This window comes from Phaenicophaeus curvirostris, chromosome 16 (assembly GCF_032191515.1).
Source record: "Phaenicophaeus curvirostris isolate KB17595 chromosome 16, BPBGC_Pcur_1.0, whole genome shotgun sequence".
In the NCBI taxonomy this organism is placed as follows: Eukaryota; Metazoa; Chordata; class Aves; order Cuculiformes; family Cuculidae; genus Phaenicophaeus; species Phaenicophaeus curvirostris.
The window spans coordinates 986,381-1,009,662 of record NC_091407.1 but is presented as its reverse complement, the minus strand read 5'-3'; the positions used below and the strand labels follow the sequence as shown (position 1 = coordinate 1,009,662).

The window sequence follows — 23,282 nt, the reverse complement described above, 5'->3', positions numbered from 1 at the left end:
ATGCTTTCACAAAAGGAAGTATTCAAAATGGTCATTTAAAAAAGTTTATTACATCAGTGAATCAGCAAATGTTATTTATTTCAAACAAAGCCACATTGTCTTTTTTTCTTCTTTCAGCTAGATTTAGCTGTACTCAGTTGTAGTAAAAATGGGACTGTAAAATGTAAAATGGAGATGAAATGAGAAAGTTGAAATTTAATCTGAGGACTGTTCAAATGTAACGTACTTCCAGCTCCTCTACCAAAACCACAGCCAATTGGGGTAGATGTATACCTTACATTTCATTTCAGTATGTTCGTTATAGAACACAAATATTCGATACCCAAACAAAAACCTCCTACAGGTTAACAACATCTTTAATCATACAATGTAGATTCTGTTAGTGAACTTGAAATAATTTAACCTCCCTTTACAGACAAGGTGCCATTAACTAGATATATGGAACTGGTAACCAAATGCACTAGATGGGATGAGTAACGGAAATACTCAGACTTTCTATACTGGTATTTAAACCCAACAGATGACTTTTTTCAGTTTAACGATACTCAGTCCAGCTTCAAAATAGTCAAGTTTTAGACTCCCTCACTAAGCTTGCTCAAAAGTGGAAACATTCTACTGGAGCAGAATGTAGTCTTCAGATGCGCTTCAATGCTTTAAAAAAGGTACTAAAAGTTTAAACAATTTCAGAACCTAACTGTAAGTTTACTCCAGTTCTGGTCTTTGCGAATTTTGAATCCATGAGCTTACTTCAAGAAAACAGTCAGATAGGTGGAAATCTTAAATCAATCCAGAATATGGACAAGACAGTAAATTTCCTTGGCATTTAATTTCTTCAGTAGTTTCAGACCCAAGGAACTGTGGGGTTTGTTCACTTGGTAGGAAAAAAAAAAAGTTACTTTTAAACTCTGATTTAAAAAAAAAAAAAAAAAAAGCCCAGAGATTTGCAGACATAATAAAATTTATTTAAATTCCATGCATTACGGTAGCTACAAGTGTAGTCATATGAAACTGAAGGACAATAACTTCTTCTGTCCATACAATGTAGCTGTAAGTGAAATGAATGGGAGTTCCACAGTTACAAAGAAACAAACGAAAAAAACCCCAAAAAGGTAAATCTGTTTCAGTTTTGAATTATCTGTGAATTCAGAGACAGTCACTAGACTGTAAACTTTTGGGGGAAGAGATGGGCTTGCCACAATTGTACAACTGAAAATGTTTAGTTTACGACATTCTGAAGAAGCTCTGAAGATACCTTTTAATACTTACTACTAATACTCTGGGAAATGAAAATAATCTGTTAGCCTTCATCCTAATCGTAGGAATCAGGATAGCAATTGTAGATAGTCCACTTTAAAAGTGCAGCTGAAGTGGGTTTTTTTTATGCAGCTCCTTCAAGTTGTACTGAGTAAGCTTTATTTTGAACCAGTTTTGCTTTAATTTCTCAAGAAAAACTTCACTGGTCTCCACAAGCTTACGCTGCTTTTTGATATGCAAAAATTTACAGACTGTGCTTGATTCTGACCCTCCCATATTTCAGTATGTGCAAACTCTTAGGGATTTAAATAGTCTCTCCCCCTCTCAGTTCAGACTGATCTTTAAAACAGCAAGGATTATCCAGCCCTCTAAATTAAAGACAGCATGAACTGAGTAACTTATATAACTGGCACTTTTTAATTGGCCCAGTTCTCCCACAAAATGCAGCTCTTATAAATACTAACAGGCACTATAGCCACAAATTCTCTCATTTTTGCAAGTTTCACCGATTTACTGGTTGTTAGCATTTTCTGCAGTTAAGAATTTAATAATGCTGAATTTTTATAGACACAATATGCAGTTCTAGCCTTTAAAATTGACTTAATGTGTCTAGTAATGATGTTAAGTCAACCTAAATTTGCTGAAGGTATTAACAAATGTAAAGCTAATGAAGGTGCCACATTCCATGAACTTTTTTTTTTCATTTCAAGAATGCATTCAATGAAAGGAAGGAGCAAACTTAATTAATTTAATACAAACTTGGCCGAGTGCCCAATAGCCTCATTTAAAACTGTGTGTGTGGGGAGGCTGAGGAGTTTAGAAAAGTCCAAGTAACCAAGTATCTAGGTTACCGGAAAGTTAAAAAGCTAATGCAACTGCGTTACATCTGGATAAAAAAGATTATTCAAAAGCAATCCAAATACCGAAAAAGATTTCAAATTGAATTGTTTATTAACATGGTAGTCATCTTCGTAACATGTGCACACACACTCGCACACTCTGAATGATCTTCCTGGAAAAAGAGGTCTTAATATATATGCTGGGGGAAATTAAACATTAAAAATCCTTTAGATTTTCATAATTATAGGCAATTATTATGTCCACATCACTTACAAAGCTATTGCCCAATCTTTCCAAGGAAGCAGAATTTGGGAGAAAAAAAAAAATTCTTTTTGGGAAAATTCAACAGTGGCATAGCAGAGCTCTCAATATGAGAAAGCTGACATAATGTGGACCTTTGCTGTGAAGTTTGCTGTCTTTGCAAAACATGGGGAGAAGTTTATCAATGGGCAGAAAATAAGAAGGCGGTGTGAAGTAGGCTTTTTCAGAATCGATTTTCCTCACAGTATTGTGCGGGGGTCATTGAGAAAAACACTTAGTCCTTCTCTGGAACCAGTTTCAGAACTTTTCCAATTGCAATGGTCTTACCTAAACCAAGGAGACAAATAGCAGAGTTACATACATTGGGTAAAGAATGGAATGTCTAAGTGTCTAAGAACATGAAACCTTCCCCCAAAAATACAGGCTCTCCATAGTATTGGAAATAATACAAATGGTTGTATTGTAGAATGAAAGCATCGGTGTATTTTAACAGCACAATAAAAATCTTAAAAATAGTAACAGTCCTATTCTCACCATAAAGAAAACAATATGGATTGTGGAAAGCCTGCTCTATACTCACTGAAGGAGAAGGTTCTACCAGATCTGTTCACTGCTTTTAAAGGTAATTGATTTTAAAGATGTCACGCAAATCTATGAGTTTTACCAGGGTGAGCATAAGTTAAAGCGCAACACAGAACCCCCCTTATCTTTTCTAACTTTAAACAGAGAAAGTCTGGTATTTATATTTTAGGTGGACGTTTCACAATGCACTAAGGAAACAATGCTGGTAATTTTTCAAATTAAATCTCGTTTCACAGTGCACATTTCTGTGTGTTATTCCTCTAAAATAAACCACACTTGCTAGCAAGAACTCTGCACAATAATAATTTGCTTAGATTTACTTTTCCATTGTTACTTAGATAGTGATTTCCACTAGGTACCAGCATTTTAGTACCTCATAGCCATGCACGACCTCCTATTTGGAATAACTACGTTTTTGCAGCAGTTAGTAACTCTTGATCAAGGGAGTCTTACCCTCGTCTCTTAAGGTAAAGCGACCCATCTGAGGGAAATCTTTGAATGTCTCAAGGCAGATAGTTCCTGCTGTCCTTAAACGGGCAATGCATACTTGATCTTGTTTCACAAAACGGGGCCGTGTCTTACTTTTTTCTCCTGTTTTTTTGTCTACCAAGCAGATTAAGGCCTGTTTAAGAAAAAAATAAAAAAATAAAAAAAATAAAAATTTTAAAATAACAATTAATTTAAAAAAATAGATGTGAGTGCTAAAATAAGGGTTGTGTTTCTTTTCCCCAAACAAAACTGAGGTGGTCTAAGAAAGAAAATACTTAGAATTAAGTCAGAAAAAAACAAACCCACCTTCTATATTTACTGCATAAGAGAGTCAATCGTGACTTACCATGTGCTTTTCAGGGGGCTTATGCTAGCGGTTAAGTCATTTTTGGTTGTTTTACAGTTCTGACCAAAGATTCCATTCAAGGCTGGAGCTTTGTTGCACTGGTTGCTCCACAGACATTAAGTCACGACAGAACTCCTCACCCCAACAAACACATCGTCTATATTCACCTCACAACTGAAAAGGACACTTACTGTTATCTCAACTTCTTCAATACAGGTGTGGATGTGCAGCACAGCATTGTAACCTGGGCAGATAATGGATTTGTGCTCAATTATCACTATCTGTAAAACAATTAAAAATAAGTGCATTTTTCCTCATTTACATTATAAAGGAGCAGAGAATAACCAAATACAGAGCTACATTAAAATGCGTAATTGAACAACACAGAGCGAAGTTTTGTGAAAGAAAACATTTATAATCAAGTTGTCTGTAATACAACAGTATAAAATTGAACCTGACTAGATCCTGCTTTCGCAGTTATAGGTATCTAAAACTTCATTGAGAAGTTACGTTCCAAACAAACTGTACTTTCAAAACTCAAAGCTAACGGTGTCAGTGTGTTAGGTATATATGATGTTATCAATCTAAAGATATGATAGTGAATAAGAGATCTGAACTGCGACTTCAAACTACTGGAGTTTATATTGGGTGAAACAAGCAAAATATTTTAATGCTTTTTACCCATCTATCCAGCAATCAAATGCTGGTTATCTTACCTGGGCATCAAACGTGCGTCCAGAATGACAGAGGTTATTGAGATCACAGAGAATAAATCCTGGAAGGATCTCTTCCTCTTCAATTCCTTTCAGTCTGATCTTTAGATTTTCACCTGGGGCTACGGAATCAGTTTCTACATCATCAGAAAGGATTCCAAGAACTTCCACATTGTGCTTAAAGAAAGCAAAAATGCCTTTTTTCTATTGTGAATATTTCAGTGTGGTACAAGATCATTTTAATACAACAGGATTTCAATAAACAATTCGATCACATTTAAAATTAATTATTCAGTTCCGCAAGGTTCACAACATTTAAAATATTAGAATGATAAGATACTAATATTGAAAACGGCACATTTAATCACACATATTTTAATGTAATTCTATAGTATATATTCAATGGATAGCAAATTTCAAAAATACCCACTATTCCTAGAAGTCAAATGAGTTTAAAACTTAGAAACAGATAAGAGATGCAATGGATGTGTATTATCTAAGAAGAATGCAAAAGCCACAGTGTTGTATAGACTCGTTACTTTAAAAATATAACAGCCTGAATATCAGCACAATCAAGAAAATCCCAGAATCCCCATATTCTCCAAGCTTTCCTGGAGAAGATGATAAAAATCCCAAATGTATATTAATGCTCTCCAAACAAACAGCAAAACCTATTTCCTACATCAGTATGTAGACCTCACCATACCTTGTTTGGCATCATCACAAGCTGCTGTCCTTTGCAAATAGAGCCCGACTCCAGCTTCCCAAGGACCACAGTGCCCATATCCTTCACAAAAAGAAATTACATGAAAATTGAAAACACTTTTCTAAGAAGTCTTCTCTATTTATGATTTAACTGTGAGATTACTTAACCCTATGGAGGGTTTAGCACTGCTGTACTTATGTTTCGGAAACTGTTCTCATTAAAGATTAGATTTTAAGTGTCTCCTACAATGCCAAAATTATTTCCTTCCTGTCCCTGCCTCTATTGTACAGTTGGAAATGCAGACTTACCAAAGCAAAACCTGATACCCTCAAAAATTACAGTAAATAATCCACTGCTTTCTGAAAACAGTCCACTTATATTTTCAATGCTATTGTTTTTATTTGTACCTTGTATTTATCCACAATTGGCAGCCTGATTGGTCCATCAACTGAACGGTTGAAGTTTGGCAAGTTATCCAGGTATGGAATAAACGGTAATCCACTAGAAGAGCAGAAGGCATTTATGTCAATTTTGTGAGTACTCTTCTATTTAAAAATCACTCAAAATAGATAAACGCAGTCCAACAAAAGGAACTGTTTTCATTCCATCATCATCAAGACTAATGACCCCTAAGACAGTTAAATCTATCATAATGTCCCATCATTAGCATTCATTTTACCCTAGCTAACATGTTAATACCAAGGAAGTACGTTTCATTAAGTTATACTACAGGAATATTTTATATAAATTCATTATTCCTTTGTGAATCTTGCTAGATGTGCAATATGTTTTGGAAATACTAAGCCATAAGCTAGGTCCAAACATGATTTTCAGTAATATGTTTTACCTTCCTATGAATGATATTGGAAAACATGGCACCCACTGAGAGACATGACTTGTCACCAATTATAATACAGCTTCAAGCAAACTGTACACATCAAGCAATTACTCCTTCTAGCAACGTGTCAGCTGCAGCATCACTGGAAAATTCAAGGGCTAGTATGGCACTCAAACTCTCAAAGCCAATGAATAACGCTAATGCTACTGCTAATTTTAATCTCCTGCAGTTAGCAGAGTGTTTTTACTTGGCTCACTGCATGGTTGTGTCCTTGTTGCCCTGTTGTATTCCCTCAAGCACTCTGGAACGCAGCTACAACGAACCATGCTATATGACTTCCTAGCATCACTGCAGCATTTACTTATACTGAAATAGAGAAATTAATTTAAGATACGTACATATACCAAGGACAGAATTCTGACTGTTCTTTAAGGTTTGCTCCAGTCAGTCCTGAGCAGGGCATGAAATGGATATCCTTTTTGGGATTGAAGCCAACTTTCTTCAAAAATGGCACCAGTTTCTCTTTACATTCCTCATATCTATTAAAATGACATGCAGGTCAAGGTAAGTTTCAATTATTCCAACATGATACAGTACCGTACTTCAAAGATACAATAGCAAACAGACATTTAATACTTACCAGTTATTCTGTAAGCAGCAAGCAAACCTAATAAAGCTTAGTGGCCTATTTGCATCTTCTCCTCAATCTTTCAGCACAACTTAGCATTGTCTGTTCCCCTTCATTCCTCAGCTCCATAAAACATCGTTAGTTTTCTCCATGTTCCTCTGCTAGTACAACTACCAGGCTCAGTAAGTAGCAGCTCATGCCAGATCTGCTTTTGAGCAGGAGATCCATAGCAGGACAGACCAAGCAGACAGCTGAGGTCACGCTGCAGGCTTTCACTTTAGCGGTGGCTTGATCCCCCTGCGTAATTTCCTAGGACTTAATTCTATTTATTTCTGTTACGCTTCCTCCTCTCAGTCATTTTCAGCTGAATTCCATCCTGTCAGAAGGTTGGGGCAGGACAAGACAGTGCACCTGGGCACAGCCTGTTCTCTTAGTATATTCAGCTGATGCTCTGAGGTTGCACAGACCCTCATAGCTTTCCACAAAAACTTCCACCGTTCTTGACAGCACAGCAAGTTCCCTGACAACTCTTCTTCTTGCATTGTAGAAGAAAACTGTATCCTGTCATTATCTCTAGTATCATAAGTATCCCTAGGGAAGGACTAAGTTACACTTCTTGGCATCCAGCTTAAAGGGGTGAGAAGGCAGATGTGACAGAAGCCATAAAAAGGCTTAAGTTTCGACAATTAGTAAAATAAAACCCTTTAACAACATTTCAGTGTTAAGGGAGAAAAGAATAACTATATATTTTTTTGCTAGTTATTTAAATACAACATAATGACTTCCCAGGTACTTTTACTTGGGCTGTTTCATTGCAAGATTTCCCTCCTCCCCCCTTCTCAGACTGTAATCAAGAACCACTTTAATATATTATTTGCTTACCCCGTTCAGCTTGTCATAAAAGAACAACTCCAAATAATACAGGGTAGACACATAAGGTGAACAGGGTAACACTGTTTTCACTAAATCTAAGCTAGGAGTTCAGCAGAAATGTGGCCAAGCAATCAAGTACGTGGCAAACTAAACCATAGAAAACAATCACTTCCTTTTAGGCTCTGTATAAAGTTTCCAAGTCAGCAATTGAACTATGTTAGAATGCATGGTTTTGTTAGATATGGCTGAATGGATCCGAACAGTTGAAAGTGAATGTTTTAAAGCAGTGTAGACCTTCAACCTTGAGTGGCACTGTCCCTTGGCACCGTGCTTCTGGTTTTCCTGCAATTTTGATAACTGTCTTTAGTTCACCAGTCTCCCATTCTTTCAGCAAAAATGGGATGCAGAAAAATACTTATGAATTATTTTATTTCAGTATCTTATAATTAATATCTTATTTTTAAAGCATTAAACTCACCTTTCATTACTCCAGTTTACGGTTGGATCATCCATTTTATTAATCAGAACTATTAAATGTTTTACACCTGCTGTTTTTGCTAACATGGCATGTTCTCTTGTTTGTCCACCTTTCTCAAATCCAGTTTCAAACTCTCCTTTTCTTGCAGAAATGACCTAATTAAAAATACATATTTTAATAAAAAAATATACAATTCTCTCAACAGAACAACTGACAATGGATAATGCTGCCTTATTAAAAAATAACTTCTGCACTCGCAAACACAAAAATCCCATGACACCTGTGGGCAATTTTATGAAGCTGTTAAGTTATTCCAAAAACTGCTCAACTTTGTAGACTAAGATTTGAAAATTTTGCCCCGCTGTAACAAACAAAAGGAGTAAACAAGCAAGCAAAAATTAAAATAGAAAACCTAGTTCCACAGCATATCCAAAATAGAAGAATATGACTTGTTCTTACCAGCACAGCAAGATCAGCTTGAGAAGCCCCACCAATCATATTTGGAACAAAGCTCTTATGGCCGGGAGCATCTAGAATAGTGAAGTGTTTCTTCTCAGTTTCAAAATAGGCACGACCCACTTCTACTGTTTTACCTTTGTCTCGTTCTTCTTGGTTTGTGTCTAAGGCCCATGAAAGGTACCTAAAAAAAAAAACCCAACCCAAATATTCTATTTTTGTATTAATTTTTACTAAGTTTATGTATGGCGAGTAGTTCATCATAAATGTTTTTCCTTTTTTGGTGCTAACCACCTAACCACCTCAGCCATTACCGAACTTAGGCATTTCCAAGATCAATAGTGACTTTTTATTAAATATTTTATGTATATATAGTGAGCTGTAGTGCCCAGTGCTAGCTCTCCCTTGCATACCTAGAAGGATGCAATTCTAAAAATCTCTTTTCAGTTATTAAGTTCTCCAGGTACGATCTGATCTCAAATACTTTATGCTTTGCCTTTGAGAAACACCTCTGGTTCAAATATAAAACAATTCCTCTTACTCAGCAGAATTAACTAAAAATTAGTTTGGAAGATTTCAGCCAAGCCAAAAGTCAGGTTTTCCTCAGCTAGCCAGGGTCAAGCAGGAATTCACGTGTGCTAGCTGGATGGGAAATCCTTCTTGCACACCGGGTTTTTTAGGGAAAGACTTGTTTTTGACTGAAATGTCAACTCTGCACTACAGATAGTCTTTTTGAGTCGAAGTAAAACTGCTCAAATCTTGAGACTCTCAACATATGAAGTCAGCTAAAAAGATCTTTGATAATGGCACAGAAGTACATCACACTGTTGTATATCATGATGATATTCTTTCATTAAATAATAACAGCATTCAAGGATGCACTTCCTCCAACTCACTCTCTAAAGAGGAAACCTCTCTTTCAAGCTTTCTATTTTTCTGAGCAATGTCCTGTATTTTTTATTACTATGGTCAACTCCCAACAGGTGGATGCTTGCTTCATAAAAAGAACATACATCACCCATTCCATCTCCCTCTCTCAGACATAACACATTTAGCTTAGGTCAACGTCCGCTCCCCAAGTGCTCCATTGCTGCTCTAACCCTAAGGAAGTCTTTGGCTGCTTCTTTTCCAGAGCCCTTTGAACCACTATTTTCCTCCACCACAGCAAAAATAAGAAGTTTTCAGAAGGCAAACCAATTTTCCAGGAGTTGTTTGAAGGAGAAAACAGGCTGCTATGTTCTGTATATACACACACTCATACACAAGAACAAAAACAAACCAGACGACAACAACAAAACCCAAAAATAACAAGAGGCCCTCCAAAAATCCACATGACAGCAGCATTGTCTTGCCTGGAGGCAATTCAAGTACCGAGGACCCTGCATTTATTCATAGAAAAGTGAGACAGAAGTTGACAGACAAAACTACCTTCTCACTCTCGTCTCATATCTGTCAAATGGACAGTTCTAATCTCTGTCCTATAGATACCTGTCTGCTGTTTATAGATGAAGGACACAGAGAGAATGACCCCAAGAGCTGCCTGAGGAAAGTGTCTGCCTCGTATTACTTTACCAACAAAGTTTACCAAAGCATCAGTGCAGCAAAACCTGTTCCAACATGAATTGCACTGTTCTGTATAGTTTCAGTTAAAGTAGTACTGGAGGAAAACAAGATTCCCACCACTGTAGCTGAAAACTATTCCAGCAGGAAGGCAGCGCTACAGGCACAGAGACTGAGAAAAACAGTTCCCCATTTTCATCACAGTGCAAAGAGAAAAGCATCCTCAGTAAGTTCATACCATGTTTCTCTGTTTTTTTCTTTAGCTTCTCTTTCATATTTTTCAAGTGTTCTTTTGTCAACCATTCCTGTCAAATACCTAAGAAGGGTGAGTGAAAAAAATCCCAAAAAAGTGCAGTTAGACGTAAGCAGAACAATACTTGCAAATAGTTAAATACTTATACAATCCCTGTGGATTATTTTGAAAAACTGGAACAGCCTGATGCGAGCAGCAGTGAAATTTTTTTCTACACAAAAAGCCACACCATTGTCTGAAATGTAAAAGTACACCAGTACCACTTCAGCCCGAGTATGAGGAATGCCTCTTTTTAACCCGAATTGTAAAATGTCCTGCAGAGGCAAGTTCTGAAAAGGAACTATAGCTGTTAAGCCTATTTCTGAGACTAACCAAACACTTCAAAATTAAGTAAAAATGCAACAGAATTTTCCACCCTCCCCCCCATTTCTGAAATGTAAAGAAAAATATTTTTTATTTCACTCTTTTTAGATAGAACAAGGAAAAATATTTTAAGAGAAATTTTGGTTATGAAAAGAAGTGTACACTTTTCTTACATAAAATTTTTTATATTTTTTCCCCTCAGATATTTCTACCTCATCTTCTAGTAACAGCAATCGACTTAGTTTATAAGGAAAATTAATGACAGCAGTGAATAAAGCTATAATGACAAAGTTGGTACAAGCACCCAGTTCCTCCCCCCTACCCCGTATAACAAAAGGATATTCTGCAAAAAATAAAAGACCACAAAAAGCTTTAGGGACATAACACATTGGTAGGATTATTAAGAATAGGCGTCTCCTTGTACAAGAAGAATACTCAGACACATCAGATAACAAAATGCTAATTTGCTCTAATGTGAACTACAAGGTTAAATGCAGCATGACAATTCCAACATTCCGGTTTGGTCAAAACAAAACAAGATGAAAATGCCAAGACAAAGTCCTCCCACTTATGCTGAGAAGATTATTTTAAAATCACAGAAATAGGTTGCATGAGCAGGACAGCATCTATTCCTTCATGCATAATTTCCATTTCTTGTTTTGTACAAGCTGCAAAGATCTAGCTGCATTTATTACTTTTGTCTCATAAAAATACTGCAGTCTGTAGGTACTGTTTCTAAAATAGACTTAAAAGATAAGCTATAGTAATTTCAAATTTTGAAATCAAATTATGCCTGACAATGTTAGTACCGGGGGATAAGGATATTCATTTTTTTTTTTAATCTTCACAAAAAGGACAAAGTTTAACAAAGTGTATAAAACAGCTTTTTAAACAACAAAACCAGAATCACGTTCTAGGAAAGGGATTCCATTTAAATTTCATAATGTATGCTTTTGCATAGTTGTTTCTATTAAGTGAAACTCCTGTAGTGATAAGATTTGATTTGCTCAAATTAAGAAGTTACAAAGATAAGTAACTAGGCTGACAAGATGACAAGTATTTTATTATAAAAATAATAAACCATAAAGAAAATATTACTCATTTTACTTAATGTATTCTTAATTCACAAGAGCAAATCTACAAACTTGATAAGTTTCCTTACATTATTTGTCCTCCAATAGTTGACTTGCCAGCATCTAAAAAAAAAAGTCATTCACAATTTAAAAGAAAATTCTAGAAAAACAAGAAAATATCTACAAACAAGGTTATCTAATATATTTTCAACGATTTTTAACTGTAATTAAGTTTTTTGAAGCACGTCTCAGCTTCTCGTTTCCATAATTCACTGTCAATTCAATTAAATTCAATTATACAGAATTTTGAAAATTTAGTTTTCATACATGTAAACTTGGCATCAACCACAAAACCAAAAACAAACCCAAAACCACCTCAACAAGCAGTGATCCAGCAATAGCATGTGTTAAGAGGCTCTTGTAAAAGCCCTTTCCCTGCTTCCCTTGTCCCCAGCTTCTGCAGGCTGCCCTTCAATACCGGAGGTACCTCTGCCCACCACCTCTTTTCTGTACAACTCCATTCTGAATTTACACAAGGACTACGTTAAGGTGCAAGAAAAATATACAAATGAAAACACAGAATTTACTTGATTCAATAATTCTTCTGTATTTTGACACCACCTAAGACTTTCCTGAAGCTTGTTGAAACTACATTTTGCTGTAAATGCTTCCTCTGAATTGTGTTCATCTATTGTTTACACCTCTACAATTTTTAAAATTTTGAATAATATATTAATTTAATAATTAATAAGAACCCTAAAAATATTTAGAACAAGCAGAAGAGGAGCACTGCTTTCCAATTTTGATCTCTGGATCATAAACTTGGGTACACCTCTTAAGCAGTCAAAGGAGCAGGTACTTGAGAAATCATGACAAACAGACACTGTTGTGTCCCAGAGCACACGGGCGCTCTATCCTGAAAGACTTTCTTTAAGCTTTTTAATTTTTCCAGAGGAGTTTCATTAGAATGAACATGCCTATTAACCTCAAGACACAGTGAATACATACATCCCTACAAAAAGCAGGACTAATTTCTAATCCTCCAATTTCTAGGTAACACACAACAGACAGATCCAATTATTTAATTCACTTAAAACTTACCTACGTGCCCAATGAATACTACATTTACATGCTCTTTTTTAGGAGCACCTGGTGGTGCTACAACAGATTTCGGTTTTGGTATTTCTTCCTCCTCTTCCATCATTTCCTGAGCACTTTCTTCAGAAGGCCCCGCATCCCCTGCAGGACCACCTCCTAGCTCTGTTTCACTTGTTTCTTCTTTGTGGTCCCATGACTCTTCTGGGGACATTTCTGTCTCTCCATTTTCCACTAAAAATTAACCAGTTAGAAAGATGAAAATATAATTAAATTAAAAGCTATGACTATGGGGAAAAGCCCCTGCCCCAAAGACGCAATCAAAAGAACAACTATCCACTCTGTCCATGTCTTCCTGCACACGAATGGGCAACTGCTGCTTGTTTCAGAGATAACTATTATCGGGAGCTTCCAAACTAGCTTGTGGGCTAACATCAGAAAACTATGATTCACAGGGATTAAGGGAATTCTGTTTTAACCAGGCAACAATTCTACAAAGGAAAAAAAACCAAATCTGAAGAACCACTCAGACCATTGTGCTGGTCTGAATCCATAGGCAGACGCACACACTACCATATACTTAACAGAAAAGGAGAGGGGTAATGGTTTAAGTTCTCTCAGAAGCCATACAAACAGAAGAAGAAAGATGAGATTTCCATGTTCTGATCACTCATATTACTGATCTCCACCACTTCTTTTGTTAATCACTATTTCACACATTAATGGGACTATTTTGTAATATGAAAAATTTTAATAATGAACTGATGCTTTTTCAGTGTCCAATCCAATTTCAAGGAAAATTAGTAAGGACCAAAAACGTAAAGGCCCAATAACGTATGTTGTTTGCAATGATTCAGCAAAAGCATTGCAGTAGTATTTTCTAGTACTATCATACTGAAACAGAACAGTTGTCATCTTACCAACAGATTCTGAAATTTCCATGTTAACAGCAGCATTTGAATCTACGGAAGAAAAAACAGTAGTCATTAAGGACACATACTTACCATGACAGTATCAAGAACACAGAAAAATGGAGTGATTAAATTAATAAAAGGATAGTTCAGATGTTCAGGCACTTGCCAATGCTACTTAACACACAGATACAACTGAAAAAAATTCTGCTTCAGGACCTTCAATAGAACAACTGGTCTTTACGTGCCCTGCTCAACTGGCTACACCATTGTAAATACCCACAGTTAACTACACTGCCTCACAGCAGCAGTATGAGTATAAAGAAAATAAAGTCTGGAAAAGGTTCATAATGATTTTTAAAAAGGAGATTCTTTGCAATAATTTGTTAAAAACCACGTTTAAAGGAGGTGCACACTGTCTGAACACAAAACCAGTTACCTTCACAAGAGGCTGTCTGCTCCTCTGGAGAAGTCTCTACAGGTGCACCTGCAGAGGAAAAAAAAACGTTTTTAACATTTTAAATACATTGACGTAAGCAATTTCTACACTCGGGCATAAAAAACTTTCTCCCAATTTTATTGCAAATGGTGTATTTAAGGAAAAACACCTCTGTCCCTGAAAACAGCACAAAATACAGCCTCCATGCACAAATACTTCTAAAGAACATTGCCTAGAAGGTGTGAAAATAATATGCCAGTTCTAAAAACAATTTCCCCCCTCCCCACACATGGGAACGTACACTTGAAGCAAGTTTTCAAGGAAGCAATTTTTCTATACATTGTATTTTACCTGCCAATCCTATTTGGGCACGCTGGCTCTGTCAAGTGTTACTACCCAACTGGTGTTTAAAAGTGTCAAACCAGTTTCATTTTATTTAAAGAAAAAAGGCACATGTGGCATGACAACTGCCAGCTTCAGCTTCCAGGCATATCTACAAGGCTATCGTGCCTTAGTTTCACACGGGCATTGAGTAGAAAATTGAAACAAGCTATTCAGAATAAATTCTTAAGATCTTCCATAGTTATCAGGGTCAAGAGATGATAAGTTCATTCACATGCCTGGTATATTTGCCAGTCCTCTTAAACACCATAATACAGTCACATTACTCAGAATGCAGTCTCACCAGGCATGTGCACATCAAACCCACAGGTTACATTTTTGGGCTAGATCACTCAGCCTTCTTAAGCACTAAAACATGCTGCTAAACTATATGCTGAGGTATAATTAATTATTAAACCTACTAGGAGTAATACGTTACAGTTAACGACTACCACACTCGACGCTTCCAAACACTATTCCACAAGATCAAGAGGCCTTCTATAAGTGTTCCTAAAATCTTAGCTCATTTTGTTTGTTCTTGGTATAACCCCATAATTATTTGAAAGAAGTTATCTTATTTTTTCAGCCACATACCAAATTCATATCCTCTATTTAGCTGTATTTAGCTCTCCTTCAATCCCATTATAAGAACACATATCTTATACCATTACTTGCTCTACATGTATGATGGAACCTAAAGGGAAACAAATCCCCTCAAAAGAACAAAAACATACAGAGAAGGGCCTGATACTAAGCCTCTTTGCATTTGTGCTCTTTGCGTATTTGCTGTAGACTTCTATAAACTGGAGCAGTGCTGCAAAAGCTGGAAAAGGGCCAGAGGACAGAGCTTGCAGGCAGGGTGAATGTGGGTCACAGCACAACACCCAGTGACCAGCAGCAAACAGAGGAGGGGGCACAGCAACATGGGGGAGGAAACTGTTCTGAACCAGGTTCCCTGCGCTCCTGCGTTAGATCAGCTATGATCTGTACGCCAGGGTCCCAAAACAACAGGAACAAAGCTTTAAGAGAATTATGTGATGTAGTAAGTAAAAGCATTAAGAATAGAATACCTGGAGATTCCTTGTAAGGGTTGATATGTTACTCCCATTTGAGGGCTGGAAAAGACTCAACACAGCCCATTTAGGAGTGTGGTAAGCAGGTGGCACAGAATCTAGGTACGAACCTAAAGCCTCTGTTTTGTAACACATCAGAAGACTGTTGGCTATTTCACATGTACTACAGCTGAGATGCATAAATATTTTCATTACAAGATCATTTCAATAAGCTTTTCATTTCACTCCTCAAGTCTGTCCATAATGAAAAACATATTACATTATTTGAATCTTAATTACAAAAAGAATAGGATTTAAGTGATAAAAATAAGGACATCCTCAGCCCATAACTGTTGACTACTGATCAACAATTTCAGGTTATTTCAGGCACCAGTACACTGCAAACAAATATACAAGAAAAAATTCTGACTTGAAAGGGTTAGATTTGTTATTTGCTCTGTATGGAAGTGAACAGATTGTTGTAAAAGCATCCTTCAGGCAATCAGCTGGAAAGGAGGATGCAATCCTACTGCTTCTTAAGACAGCTGGGTGGCTGCATTTTGCTCTTTGTCACCTCTTCTCTCCTGTCAGCCCTAGCGCACGTTTAACTACTGAAGCACCACAAAAGCAGCTCATCTGACCAAAAACTGAAGAACCTACCAGTATTAGAATAACTGCAATCAAAATAGAGTATTAAAATCAAACTTCAGCGCAAAGCAGTAATGATTAACTTCCACCTTTATGTAACTCAGTATTTACCAGATGCGCAGAATAAGCCGAGATGTCTCCACACAAGCAGATAGTGTTCAGTGGCTGAGTGGTAACTCCTCAGACACAGCTACCTGAGCCACAATGCAAACGCCTCCACAGAAATGCTGAGAGGCCGCAAGCTGTTGCTCTGCACAGGGTGCTCAGCTCCCAGCCCGCTCTGCTGCCCCGCTGATAAGGCCCTAGACAGTTCTGGTACTGGACAACCGAGGCGGGCAACAGGGGTCAGGAAACTGTTTGCACAACAGGGCATAGAGACTTAAAATTTAAAAGCCTTAAGAAAGAAAAAAAAAAAACCCCATAAATTCAGCTTGAAAGAAGTGTCTTTTCTATAGCACTTAAGGGTCTGTATCGTGAGTTTATTGTTGCTCCTCCAATACAGGCATCAAGTTCCTTCCCAGGAATTCCCGGAAGGCTGAAGAGTAAAGAAACACATGACACCCACCTTAGGATTCCCATCACCTTTTTGTAGGTGTGAGTTCAGTACATATTTACACAGTAAGTGTAAAGTCTGATAAGTTTCAACAGTTTTCATCAATTATGTAACAAATGCCTGCTGCCCCCCCCCATTTAAAAGCGTAATGGGAATTACACCAGAGTAAAAAATAAAAGTCTGAGTCAAATACACAGAGCATGAAAATGAGAATTAAAAAATCCAAAGAGATTCTTGGTTAACAAAAAACCGACAACAAATACTTTAAGCACAAATAAGTGCTAGAACTCAAAAATATTTAATATTTTCAGTATTTTAAAACATACAGAAAGAAAACATTTTCAGGAGTTCACGGTAATAATGTTGTTTTGAAAGTTAACTTCAATCCAGAATTGTTTTCTTTCTTGTCTCTGCCCTGTTTCAGAGCCCGTGCCCCAGCTTCACCAGTGCACACAGAGATGTACATCCAGTTTTTAAAATCCACCAATGTAAAAGCAGCTTTAATGGTTTTAACTTGACCTTGTAAAATCCACAAAAAATAGCATTTGCTATGTATTCTTGGAAGTTTACCACGTGTTAGCTTAGCAAAAGACCCACCTTTTTCCTTCCCTAGCGAGGACACACCTTAAGTTTATCTTATCTAAAACCCACATGCTTCTTCACACCTAAATCTAAGAAAGCTTATGGGGATTTTCAGGGAATATAATGAAAACCCCTTTTCCTTAAGGCCAAGTATTTGTGGTCAGTTGATAACTTGACTTCTGAGACAGATAGTCAAGAAATCAAGCTCTGTATTAGAGCAGTTAAGGACTCCACGCTCTAATCAAGATCTCTCATAACCCCATATGAACTGAATTTTTTTTTTTTGAAAAAACAAAACCAAACAACCCAAATCTAAGCACCCCATGGATTTTTTAGCAGGTTAAGCTCCAGATCCTAACATTTACACATAATAGTAAAATTTACACAAAAATTCTCAGACTGTTCTGGAGAACACATTTTTAATTTTGCACCACCTGTCCTAAACTAACTTTTGTACTGAAATTCAATCAGCGTCATCTTCATATAGACCTCTTCAAAACAGTCATCAATTTCATTGATTATATTTCGACTGCTTTATTTCTTCATAATAAAAAACAAAACCAACTTTCTATCTCAGCTTCAATCAGCTGCTTCTCTTACTTGTGTGTTATCACAGGAGAGAAATCCCAAAATTCTGAAAGCAGAACTGTAAAATCAGATTGCTAATGGAGTCCAAGAATTACCTGAAATCACTTTTTGTTCACTTTAATTAAGTTCACTTTAATACAGTAATAAAGCATCGTGCTTTCAAACGTGTTAAATCAGTAGTCCAAACCAGGGTGCTACACATGGTCAGCAGACCGCAGGTAAACTCCAGGACAGTTCATCTAGTCTGTCTTCCACTGGAGTCACAAGCACGATGAATTATTCTAACATGAGCAACACAATCCTGGCTACTTTCCTGGGGATGGCTGAGATGCAGACAGAGGACATCTGTGTAATACACTGGCACCTTGACTGCATCTCTCAGGCATATTACATCTGATCATCTGGCACATCAGTACCAAGACATAAAGCCTCGCTCTGCACCGACTGTTTTCAAAGAGGCTGTGCAGCTCCTCTGCTGCACAGAACGCTGCTCTAGATAATCAAGTGATGACTCAAATCAAGGGTTTCTTTGATAATAAGGATTTATACCCTATACTGGGATTCACAATACGACAATGATTTGCTGTCATGCAAGCAGTTCAAGTTTACAGTTATGAGGTATTAACAGGAGCATTGTCAACACGCGACTTGTGAGGAAATCATCAGCATATGGCTATTCAAACGTTGACACAAATAAACTGTGTTAATCCTTTAATGTGACAGCTTCTGCAAAGGTGGACCACTAGGTGGACTAACTACCTGAAGGGAGGTTGTGGAGAGGAGGGAGCTGGGCTCTTCTCCCAAGTGACAGGGGACAGGACGAGAGGGAATGGCCTCAAGCTCCGCCAGGGGAGGTTCAGGCTGGACATAAGGAATAAATTCTTCACTGAAAGGGTCATTAGGCAATGGAACAGTCTGCCCAGGGAGGGGGTTGACTCGCCTTCCCTGGAGGTGTTTAAGGTGCAGGTGGATGAGGTACTGAGGGGCATGGTTTAGAGATTGGTGGGAATGGTTGGACTCGATGATCCGGTGGGTCTCTTCCAACCTGGTGATTCTATGATTCTTTAACAAACAAGACCTTCTTAGCAAATTCATATACAACATGAACTCTCTTGAGAACTGAACTGTTGAAGAGTCTTGAAATACCGTCTACAGAAAATGGTGTAAGGCAAGCAATGACCAGTTTTGGGCAATGTGATGACACAGCTAACTTGTCATCCTACTCTCGAAATTATAGGTTTCAGAACTGAAGCAGAAGACATGGAAACTCCTTTTGTTTCTGATTGGCAGGCAGGGGCAATATATGGATGTGCCAGCTAGCTATAAGGTCAAGAAGAAGGAGGGCAAGGAAAAACAGATGCTATATCCAGTTATTTACAGCATTTGAAGGTTGAGGACACCCAAATGCTTGAACACAGCTATTTCAGAAGCAACCACTGCAAGCAAGTGAGGACATTCGTGGAGTGAAGCAATCCAAAGGGCACCTAATCTTAAGCCAGACGTTTGCTTGGCTCAGGAGTGTAGATGCAAGTTGTTTAAACTGTAGTCATTAACAAATATATTCAGAAACTTACTTGAAGTGGTCAAGAGAGCTACCAAATCAAGCAGCAGCACTAACAATCAACAAAATGATAAATGCTATCTTTCTTCACACTAGCTGCTGCATCACACACTTTCTGTTCTTGTTACTTTTGTAGTAATGACACTTTTCTCTTACCACAACCACCGCATGCTTCAAATCATTGAACAATTCAGGTTGGAAGGGACCCAAGAAGTTATATAGTTCAATATCCTGCCCCAAGCAAAGTCAACAGTGAACATTTGGATTGCAGGTCTCAGGTGTTACCCAGTTTTAGAAAGTTAACATCTTGGTCCCTAAATGGGTTCTGTGAACATTATATCAGTGCTCTAAAAATAAGTGACAGGAATTTTATACAAATCACTAAAACTACAAAGTTAGCATGCGTAAAAGGAAACACTATTACAACACTACAGGCACACAATGGAGATCAGTTCTGTGGAATTCCTCGATATGCTGTGCTGCTAAACGTTTATCTTGACCTACAACATCCTTGGAATCAGTAAGAAATTATGGCTTGTACAAAACCTCACCTAAAGAAAGTTCCAAGAACAAAAGCTTCACTAGAACTTAACTTCAGGCCACCTAGGTCTTCAAACTGACAGAGAGTTTTTTAGATTCTTCTGAACAATCAAGATTAACTCGGATTCTTCCCAGTAAAAAACAGATTTGTACAGACCTCAACAAATAGAAATTTTTTTTTCCTCACAGTGTAATGAGTACTACAGAACACCTAATTCCCTGTGTGAGAAAAAGCAAACTAGGTTGCTGAAAAGTAACCTATTCAGCACCACTGTTTAATCCCATGTTGTTCTGACTTATTTCCAGAGCAAGCTCCACCTAGTTCTCCCAGCCAGGAAAGTAGTTGTCACCTTATATGAACATCTGCAAGGACAAGACTGTCAATTACAACTCACTGTCAAAGTGAGAACTTCAGACCCGGAAAAGCGTATAGTATTCCAGTCAAAAAAGAAACAGTTTGCTGATTTTGCTGGGGATTTTTTGAGGGTTTGTTTGTTTGGTTTGGTTTTTTTTTTTAACTGTGGATTTTTTTCTGCTTAATCTTAAATGTATCTAAGTTTGAGTTTCAGCAAGAATCCCGAAACTCTAAACCTTAAAGAAGATACAGAAGCCAGGTGAATGCAAACCAGATATATTACAGAACTATGTAAGAAATGTACTCAGCAGCTAAGATGGAAAGAAAAGCTATCCTGATCACTCCAGACAGCCAGGAAACCTTCAATAAAGTCATCTCTAGTCTCTGGAAAGATAAAGCTTATCTTAGGCCTCAGAAGTAGCAAAAGGAGAGAAAAGCAAAAGGGGAGAAGAGGAAACCATGAAGAAATAAATATAATGAGCAGTGAGGAAGCGTAGTTTAAATCCTAACAAAAAAAAAAAAAAAAAAGATTATATATTGGAATCCTTAGAAGAAACCTTATGAAAGTAGCCAAGGAGAAAAAAAAAAAGTTATTCTAATAACATCCAAGACCTCAATAAAGTTTTCAGTCACAGTATCGATTACACACTTTGAAAAAGATTAGATGCAGGTTGCAATGGCTGAAAAACACACTAGAATCAATTTTGAAGATTGATCAAAGGTGCCTTACATGTTCAGCACAGCCTCAAGCCACTTTACCTTTACACCTGTGAACCTTAACATACACATTTATCCTAACTGGAACCGAAGAGTCTGCCCAGGGCTTCTTGGAAATATATTTTTATGCACACACATTTCCTGCCAGCATAGCACATAAGCTACAATTTCTGATAAAACCCACGAGTCCTGCTCAGCTGTAGAGAACACCTAAACCAACATTCATTCTAACACAAAAAAATGGTTAATATTCTGTTACATAAATTTTAAAGCTTCATATCAGAAGGTTACAGATTTTAGCTGTTAACATCCAATAGCTTTAGACACTAGGGAGACCAAGACTAATTAATCTATTAAATCCAAACACAATAAATAATAAGCCACAGTCATCAGGAAATCGTGACAAACATAATGTAACAAGTACTCACTTTAGTGATATTAAATTACTAGAATCAGTATCTGGAATCCTGGCTTGTTTCATACCATACCAAGAAGGGTACAGAATACTACAGAAAAAATAGGAAGGTGCTAAACTATCATAATGCATTGGGTCTCAAACTCCTTAGCGATTTTAAAACATGATCAGAAAGTTAACTAGCAAGTCTGATGTTTGGAAGAACCTGCAGTCTGGAGGTGGAAACAGAAAAGTAGCTCCCCTTTAATTTCCCATATGCAAAGTAAATCTAGTCTAAACACCGGTTGCATACACAGAGATCCTTTGAAATTAAAAGCAGGGTAAATTTCAAGCTGTTCCACTGACAGAGGCCAGCTGGACAAGCCTCCCTCCCCTACTAATCCTTTATCAGCACTACACTCGGAAAAAAGATAACCGCTGGATATAATCTTAAAAAGACATTTAAGATCCCCTGAACCAGGGGCGCTGCTCTCCCCCAGCCCCGCAGAACCCACCGCCCCCGGAGCCCCCCGCGCCTGCCCCGCACAGCGCCCGCACCCAGAGAGAGAGAAGCTCCCTCCTCCCGCACCCCCAGACCCCCCACTTCTCCCGCAGCTGCAGTCCCCCTCCCCGCACCCCCATCCCGCACCCTCAGACCCCCATCCCGGGCCCAGAGAGCCCTCCCGTCCCGGACCCCCAACCCGCACCCTCAGCCCCCCCCACCATCCCGCACCCAGAGAGCCCCCCCCCGCACCCTCAGCCCCCCCCATGCAGCCCCGCAGCTGCAGTTCCCCCCCCGCACCCTCAGCCCCCCCATCCCGGACCCCCAACCCGCACCCTCAGCCCCCCCATCTTGCTCCCCAATCCCGCATCCAGAGAGCCCCCCCCGCACCCTCAGCCCCCCCACGCTGCCCCCATCCCGCACCCCCAGGCCCCCCACCTCTCCTGCAGGTGCAGTCCCCCCACCCGCCCCCTCAGCCCCCCATCCCGGAGCCCCATTCCGCACCCTCAGCCCCCCCATCTTGCTCCCCCATCCCGCCCCCCCGGCCCCCGCGCCGCTCCAACATGGCCCCGGCCCCGCGGTACCGTGAGGCGGCGGCGGGAGGCCGGGCGGGGGCGAGGGCGGCGGCAGGCCGGGCGCCGGGCCGGCCCTGAGGAAGGACGGCACGAACTCCGCGGCGTGGACGTTGGGCACGAAGGGCTTGGCGTTGACGTTGAGCTGCCGGCTGAAGGCCGCCCCGAGCAGCTCCTGCTGCGCCTCGGCCTCCGGGGCGGACCCCGCGCCGGCGCCGCTGCCCGGCTCCACGTCCGCCTGATCCCAGCAGTCGGGAGCCGAGTCGCTGCTGCTCCCGCTGCCGTTCGCCTCCATTTTGTGGCTGCCCCACAAGCCTCCGCGGCCCCGAAGCGTCTCCCGGCGTCCGGGGTGAGGGGGAAGCCGGCGGCGGCACCGACTCAGCACTCGCTCCGGCGATTCCGCGTGTACTCCGCCGCCCCGACGCGAGCGCAGTATGGCCTCCCGCAGCTCCCGTACGCCCTCCCCGCCGCCTCTCCAGCCGCCATTTTAGTAGTTTTTAACCCTCCGGAGCGTCCTTCCGCACCACGGCGGGGACGGGACGCCGGAACTACGATCTCCATGACGCTTTGCGCAAGCACGCGCGGCCGCCTCCCCGGAAGAAACGGGAAACGTAGTCGCCCTCCGCTTCGGCGCCTTAAGGAACTACAGCTCCCGTCACCCTTTGCGCTCGCTCCCGCT

At 39.3% G+C, this 23,282-nt stretch overlaps 1 protein-coding gene across 1 annotated transcript; it reads right to left on the bottom strand.

Moving 5' to 3' along the window:
* Positions 1–940: 940 nt before the first annotated feature.
* GSPT1 (G1 to S phase transition 1) lies at positions 941–23,044 on the bottom strand. The gene is made up of 15 exons (XM_069870349.1): positions 22,616–23,044; positions 14,159–14,206; positions 13,729–13,770; positions 12,815–13,042; positions 11,803–11,836; positions 10,263–10,340; positions 8,468–8,648; positions 8,009–8,163; positions 6,428–6,568; positions 5,599–5,692; positions 5,192–5,272; positions 4,489–4,662; positions 3,964–4,053; positions 3,391–3,559; positions 941–2,682 (listed from the first exon to the last, which is right to left on the bottom strand). The coding sequence occupies exons 1-15, from the start codon at positions 22,896–22,898 to the stop codon at positions 2,630–2,632; spliced, it is 1,851 nt and encodes a 616-aa protein (XP_069726450.1). The 5' UTR covers positions 22,899–23,044; the 3' UTR covers positions 941–2,629.
* Positions 23,045–23,282: the final 238 nt, after the last annotated feature.

What these genes read in the sequence shown, in the direction of transcription:
- GSPT1 (XM_069870349.1), bottom strand. Translation starts at nt 22,898, where the DNA reads ATGGAGGCGAACGGCAGCGGGAGCAGCAGCGACTCGGCTCCCGACTGC. An exon ending in GGAAATTTCAGAATCTGTTG is followed by an intron (nt 13,043 to 13,728) that starts GTAAGATGACAA and finishes GTTAATTTTTAG; the next exon opens with TGGAAAATGGAGAGACAGAA. An exon ending in GACGCACGTTTGATGCCCAG is followed by an intron (nt 4,054 to 4,488) that starts GTAAGATAACCA and finishes ATTGTTTTACAG; the next exon opens with ATAGTGATAATTGAGCACAA.